This window comes from Mytilus galloprovincialis, chromosome 7 (assembly GCF_965363235.1).
Source record: "Mytilus galloprovincialis chromosome 7, xbMytGall1.hap1.1, whole genome shotgun sequence".
In the NCBI taxonomy this organism is placed as follows: Eukaryota; Metazoa; Mollusca; class Bivalvia; order Mytilida; family Mytilidae; genus Mytilus; species Mytilus galloprovincialis.
The window spans coordinates 60,912,291-60,920,071 of NC_134844.1; the positions used below are offsets into that span (position 1 = coordinate 60,912,291).

Genomic DNA, 7,781 nt, shown 5'->3' on the forward strand with positions numbered 1-7,781 from the left:
CCGATTTATATCATTCCAAGGCCCTCAATCGGCACCAGAAGCGACGAAGCAGCGCATCTATTTTGGGTGGGCAAATATCCACTTTTTGATATGGGACGAGCTCTGACGTCCCACGGCCCCAACTTGTCTGGAAAAACAGCCGTTGGATGTCAGAGTAATCTCGGACTACCCGCACATGAACTGTATTAACATTGTTAACCTCTCTTGATAGTCTCTGAGTTGGTGTAAATACACAAATAGGCAACGTTTGAAGGGAAGAATACTGAAACTTCGTTGACTACATAATGTAAATGTCTTTTCACTCATTTACATATATTGCCAAGTGCTGGTGAAAGTGCAAAGATTTTACCACTTATCGCTGCAACTTTCCTCCAGGTTATATTACTAGTGTTTTAACACTAAGGAAATAAAATGAAAATATTCTATATTTTCTTTTCGGGTAAGCTTTAAATACCATGGTCAAAATTGCATACAACGTGAATTACGTTTATTTTCGTAATATGACTTAAACTGACAGACAATACATCGGTCACTACTTCTTGAGACACTTTGAGACACACTTCTTTGGTACTTTCAAACACGAGTCAATGATCTTGATATTCTGAAATATTGAATCCTTTACAAAGCCAAAATTGTACTACAGGGCATATCATTTATGTAAAAATATATCAATCTGAGCTCAGCCTTGATTCTTTATTCAAATTCACTAATTTTTCATACGAGTCCTTACGGATCGCTAACTCGTAGTCAACCGCAAGCAACCGTAAATAACTCGCTGGTATCTGTAAATAATTCATCACGACTCGCAACATGTCGCAGACACTCTTACGGATCCGTGAAAAGAGAGGCAAATGTTTTGATAAAAATCTTCTTACGATTATCCATGGATTCAATTTTCCGTATGCCGCTCGTAACAACACGTAACCATCCGTAATCTGCTCACAAGAATCCGTAATTGACTCGTAACTAATTTTTTTTTACCGATTTGTTAACGGATTATTTACGGATTAATAAGAGTGCTTACGTGTTGCTTACAATTTCATTCGGGTATTATTACGATGGCTTTATGGATTGTAACGAGTTATTACGATCACTTTACGTGTAGTTGACCTAGTCTTTACGATTTGGGGAAAGGTGTAAAAGCTTCAAAATCGTATGATTCGTAAATACTCGTAACTACTCATTTATTTAAACACGTAAACAAGTCGTAAATAACACGTAAACTCTACGTTGAATAGTAACATTCCATTATATTCTCGTAAAAAGCTTGTAAAATGTCGGTAAGTTGCTCGTAGTTATCCGTGACAACTGGTTACAAATCGTAGAGTTTTGCCGTAAATAAATAGTTATAACTCTTAACAAGAGTGCACACACTGTAATGTCTCGCCTTCTTTACTAATCATTGATAGTATGTTGATAGTCCTAAGTATAAAGCTTGATTACAACTGTCACATAAACTTAACATTAACCAAGATAGCTAAACAAAGACCAATGAACCATGAAAATGAGGTCAAGGTCAGATGAACCATGCCAGGCAGACATGTACAGCGAACAAAGCTTCCATAAAACAAATATAGTTGACCTATTACTTATAGTTTAAGAAAAATAGATCAAAACACAAAAACTTAACACTGTGCAATGAACCGTGCAATTGAGGTCATGATCAAATAAAACTTGCGGGACTGACATATAGATCATAATATATTTCCATACACCAAATGTAGTTGACCTTTGGCATATAATATTAGATAAAAAGACCAAAACTTAAAAACTTAACTTTGACCACTGAACCATGAAAATGAGGTCAAGGTCAGATGACATCTGCCCGCTAGACATGTTCACCTTACAACCATTTCATACAACAAATATAGTAGACCTATTGCATAAAGTATGAGAAAAACAGACCAAAACACAAAAACTTAACTATAACCACTGAACCATGAAAATGAGGTCAAGGCCAGATGACACCTGCCAGTTGGACATGTACACCTTCCAGTCCTCCCGTACACTAAACATACTAGCCCTATTACTTATAATATCTGAGATATGGACTCGACCACCAAAACTTAACCTTGTTCACTGATCCATGAAATGAGGTCGAGGTCAAGTGAAAACTGTCTGACGGGTATGAGGACCTTGCAAGGTACGCACATACCAAATATATTTATCCTATTACTTATAATAAGAGAGAATTCAACATTACAAAAATTTTGAACTTTTTTTTCAAGTGTTCACTGAGAGGTCAAGGACATTGGACATGTGACTGACGGAAACTCCGTAACATGAGGTATCTATATACAAAGTATGAAGCATCCAGGTCTTTCCCCTTCTAAAATATTAAGCTTTTAAGAAGTTAGCTAACGCCGCCGCCGCCGGATCACTATCCCTATGTCGAGCTTTCTGCAACAAAAGTTGCAGGCTCGACAAAAACCTGTTAATAACCGTAAACATTAAAGAACCAATACTGCAATATCTATATTGCATTACTAAAATAACGAGGTCCAATTTGTTAGCCGACATGACGTAAAAACAACGAATCATAGAATTTAACTTTAAATATAACTGATGTTTTATTTGTTATTCCCATCGGTTTTTGTCTAATGATTAGTCCGTTTCTGTGTGTGTTACATTTTAATGTTGTGTCGTTGTTCTCCTCTTATATTTAATGCGTTTCCCTCAGTTTTAGTTTGTTACCCCGATTTTGTTTTTTGTCCATCGATTTACGAGTTTTGAACAGCGGTATACTACTATTGCCTTTATTTATATAGGAAAATTATGTTGATTGAAAATTTCATCATTCCAGGCCTTTTTGTTTACCACATAATCAATATTACTAATAATTTACAAGTTCCGGGTCGAATCCGATACCGATACCAAAAGTATATGTCACCTGTTACTTAATCTGTACGTTCCGTCTCTGTCAGGCGCACCAACAAATGATGTGGTAACTTGAATTACACTTTACAAATGTTTACAGCCCGGGAAAAACACAAAGTCTTGATAATAAGCTTTCGAATGATATATAATATAGCCGTGTGTTAGGTGGGTGCACCTAATATTTCCTTTAAGGGTGTAAGCTCCTCTATTTAAAAATAACAAGCTTTTTAAAAGACTGTTATAAATAGATAGTATAAAAATAATAGAACTTAAAAAGCAAAATGATAGGTCCGTTCTCTTGTTTTTGAGATATACAAATTAAAAAAAATTGCGGGAAATGATTCTCTCTAGATTTTTCATACATTTAACAATGGCTCCTTTTTCCTTTCAAAATCTATGAAAAAATAACAATGATGTCATAAGTTTTTAAAAAATTGATTTTTGAACTATATGTATAACATTATGAAAAAAAAAGTAGGGGTTAGCGGGCAAAATTGTTATTGGTGCTACATGGATAAAACGATAGGATTCCGAATAGCTGACAAACAAATCATAAACAAGAGTAGCAAACATCTTTATGTATAAGTTTCACGATATCGACAAAAAAATAACAAAATTAATTCCATATCAACAATAGCACATTATACATGTTAAAAATGTTGGCTTCTTTAAAAAAAAACAGTCATTAGAAGTAAGGGCAGAAGTTTTTAATTTTTTTCCATGTGTTCATTTCTTATAGAAGAAACTATTTCCTTGCTATATTATGTTTAGTTTTGTTATTGGTTTTTTTCACAAAGTAATTATGTTTATATGACAATAAAGATATTAAGGTGGCTCGGGACTATTCGACTGCGCATAATTTCACGCATGCACACGAAAAGTTTGTGTTGTAAATTCACTATTATTTTTATTAAATTATTGATTAAATAAAAATGTTAAATTATAGTACTGTTGTCCCTTACAAATTATTATCGTTATTGTGTGTATCTGTGAAAGACTCAAAATGACATTTCACCCAATTTCACCATTTTCCCGCCAAAATTTGGGTTTAAGGCCAAATATTGTTTTTTTCTTTATCGGTGACCTATGTTTTTTATTTGCTCTTTCTTTGAAGCAAGATGTCAGCTTTTTATATTACAGTTTTGGACCAAGTGTCATAGAACGTTTTTTTTTATATTTCGATAAAAATACGCCGACACCTCCATTTTCCCTATCATTTTATTGGAAAAAGGTCCCTTTTACATACCTCTTTAAAAGTAATATTTTTACTTAAATGGTCCGGAACCCCCTATTTTTTTCGACCAATTTGATTCACTCTCTAAAAAGATTAAAATAACAAAAAATACGGCACTTCTGATAGAAACTTCGAATAGGCCCGAGCCACTTTAATAAAAATTTGTTGAGCTCAAAAGCAGACCTTTTATGGAGGTTTTTTTTTCAAAACAAAAGAAAGAGGTGTATTAATAACTTATAGATGATTAACCAGTATAGGTAGAACTAGATTTACTTAAGGTGTAAAAACTAATCAAAGATATCGGGCTTATAACTTGGTGTACTTTTTCGATGCTTTAAAAATATTATAAATATTATGCAAATTTTCATTTGTTAAACTTTATAATTTTATGATTTAAAGCTTTGTAAACAAAATACGTAATCGTTATGGTAGCAAATGTATTATAAATAGATTATGTTTAATCTAAATTTGTTTTCGAAAGTGTTTGCTTGAATATTTATATATATTATAAGTTGAACATTGTCAAAATTAATATCACCTGTCAATTGACATACGGCCATACCACAAAACATGGCATTTTATATTATAGTTCCAGATATGTCTATAGACTAAAATTACAAAATCAGCCATAAACATGTTGGTGGAACTTTCATAATCTTTCCACAAATTGATATCTAAATATTTTGTTATAAAATGCAATGGTGTTTAAAATAAATCATTGGTAGATTATGTTTTAATAGACTTGAAAATACGCACCTTAATGAATTGTGTTAAGGGTACCTCCTTAATTCTACCAGAAATCCCTCAATTACCACAGTTAAACAATGAAATGATACACTGTTAGCACTCAGGGTTAATATCAAAAACAAAATTCAAATACAATATAGTAAACTTATAACTTCATAAGTGTTTCTCGTTTCTCGTTTTTTATATAGATTAGACCGTTGGTTTTCCCGTTTAAATGGTTTGACACTAGTAATTTTTGGGGCCCTTTATAGCTTACTGTGCGGTGTGAACCAAGGTTCCATGTTGAAGACCGTAATTTGACCTATGATGGTTAACTTTTATAAATTTGTGACTTGGATGGAAAGTTGTCTCATTGACACTCATACCACATCTGCTTATATCTATTAATTTGAAATTCGATTTTACATTTTTAGCTTTTATAAGAAAAAAAAACTTAAATAGCTGATAGTTACACATAACATAGAAAGACTCTCACATAATTTCTTTCTCAAGTTTACTAATGCTGTTGCAAGGATATCATTTGACAGTAAATGAATTAAGTTTACTAAAGATGGATAAAAATAAGACTTACCCCTCTATAATGATTAACATCAACATAAACAAATCCAACCTCGTTGTGAAAGTGTTCAACCAAACCAGGTTTAGGTTTGTAGTTCAGTTCACAACGTAATATATGTCTGTTATAGTTGTAAGAATTACATCTTGGTCTCCGGATACATTTGTCGAAACAGGTTATCGGGGAAATGTTATTAAATATACGAATTTTATATCCTGTGAGCCTAGTGTTCATTCTGTCTGGATTCATAATCCAAATTCCGGATTTGCATTCAGCAGAAGCTATTACTAGCAAATCAGCCAATGGTAGTAACAATTGTCCAAGACTAAATATCATGTTGATAGTAGGGTTGGAAAACAAATGATACTTTTAAATGAATCAACTGATGCTTAATAACAATATACGTTTTCCCGTAATGTATATATATACTAGTATACATGTATATGCGATATTGTTAGTTATACGTGTTAGTTTTTGCTGAGAAATCAAAAGTCGGATTCATAATCATCCAATCGAGAAGCACAGCTCTTGCGCTGTACTTATGATAAATAAACGTAGATATTGCAAATCAGACCCTGATTGGTTACTATACTGGTCGTTTACAATAACTGTGTTAAATATATTGATCACAGTTAATCCGAATGACTCAGTCTTTATATTCTGCTGATCTACGATTATTTCGTTAACGCAAGAAGGAGAGATCTATAACGGGAAGGGACTGAATTATTCGGGTTAGATGACAGCCAATTCATATATTTGTGTTGTTCAGTCTTTCCTTTTTTGAAATTAAAATGTGGAAGGTCAACGAAATAATTTTTTACTGATTTGGTTCGTTATTGCAGATTTATTCCACCAGCTTTTTTTGCGGAAAATTGCTTTAAAAAGTAAGATATCAAAAATACCAAACACCAAGGAAAATTCTAAACAGAAATACCTCATTGAATGGCAAAATGAACAGCTCTAACACATCAAACGAATGGAAAACAACTGTCATATTCCTGACTTGGTACAGGATTTCCTTGTTGTAGAAAATGGTGAATTACACCTGGCTTTTTTAGCCAGCTTAACCACTCACTTGTAGACAGTCGCAAACGTTGTAAAGGGGAAGACTCAATCCAAATGTTTGAAGATATAAAGGTGACTTCTATAAATTGTAAATCGAAAAAATATACGAAATGAAATGCATGAAATTGTCAACAGTGAAAATAGTAAAATATAATAATAATCTAAAAACTCCAAAAATACAAAAATTAACAATAACAACTAGATTGGAAGTCATGTAGTCCAAAACTGTTAGTTTTTTTCTTGTCCTCTAGTGTTAACAATGCTTAGCAAGATATAGTCAGCGAAACGGTATCATTTAAAACACTGGCTGACTCTTGTCCAAATTCTAGCAAATCTGTTGTAATATTTGGTACTGATATGTTATAACAACCAATGGCTCAATACTCCCGAAGGTTACCAAAATTACGTCCGTTATGGTATGAAAATACGGATATGATTAAATTTATCCTCATTGAAATTTGGAAATCCTTTTAAAAATGTATTTTCCATCAGGTCTAACTTTGATCCCTTGTCCGGTTTTGACTTTGCTATTTAAGTTTTATCAGCTCTGCAACCTCTGATTGATATATGTAGATTGTTTGTCACATGACAAACTGGAAAGATACAGACAGGTTGGTTTCATAAAGAAAATTAATTGACAGTTTAATTACTTTTGGATAAATGACGAAATTGCAAAATACGCCATGAACCGCTATAATTATATTCGGGGTGTAGTAAAGATAAAAAATGGTGACACCAAAATTCTAACAAATGATCGTACTGTTGTGACTGCTGATCTTTTTGTGGAGCCTGCTTAATACGCTTTTACTCTCTATGAAAAACAAGATTAAAATCGCTTTTGTGTTAATGGTTGATAAATAATCAAGATTTCCTTAAGCTCTTTCACTTTAAATTAGCCTTAGTCAAGTATTAATCTTGTTTTGATTTTAATGCTTTTTTTTAAATATTGTTGATATATATCGTACAAAATTTAAGCCAGGTATCTATGATGACTTTACATCATAACATGAGTCATGAGTTCCGTATCTGTTATCAAGCGTTGTTTTAGTAACATTTTTTGATAATATATTTTGAAAAGGACCAAGATTGTAGATTATTTATTTGTTTTTTTCTGCATATGATGATACATTATGCGAAACTAAACAGAAAGCTAATATAGTCATGAGATATGTATAAATGATTTTTATAAAATGGAAGGGAAAAAATGAAATAAACAGCTATAACAAATAATACTTGTTTGCATGATGATAAAAGGTCTACACCGATTAAACAAATTGAATTGTTTCCAAATTTTTTTTCCGA

The 7,781-nt window shown here is 32.4% G+C and overlaps 1 protein-coding gene across 1 annotated transcript in view; it reads right to left on the bottom strand.

Annotated features, from left to right (window-relative positions):
- Window positions 1-5,796, bottom strand: part of LOC143081842 (fibroleukin-like) — a 30,503-nt gene extending 24,707 nt beyond the window's left edge. The window contains exon 1 of the mRNA XM_076257519.1: window positions 5,430-5,796. Coding sequence (XP_076113634.1) covers window positions 5,430-5,750 — 321 coding nt within the window. The 5' untranslated portion in view covers window positions 5,751-5,796. The remainder of the gene's footprint in view (window positions 1-5,429) is intronic.
- Between the last annotated feature and the right edge of the window lie 1,985 nt (window positions 5,797-7,781).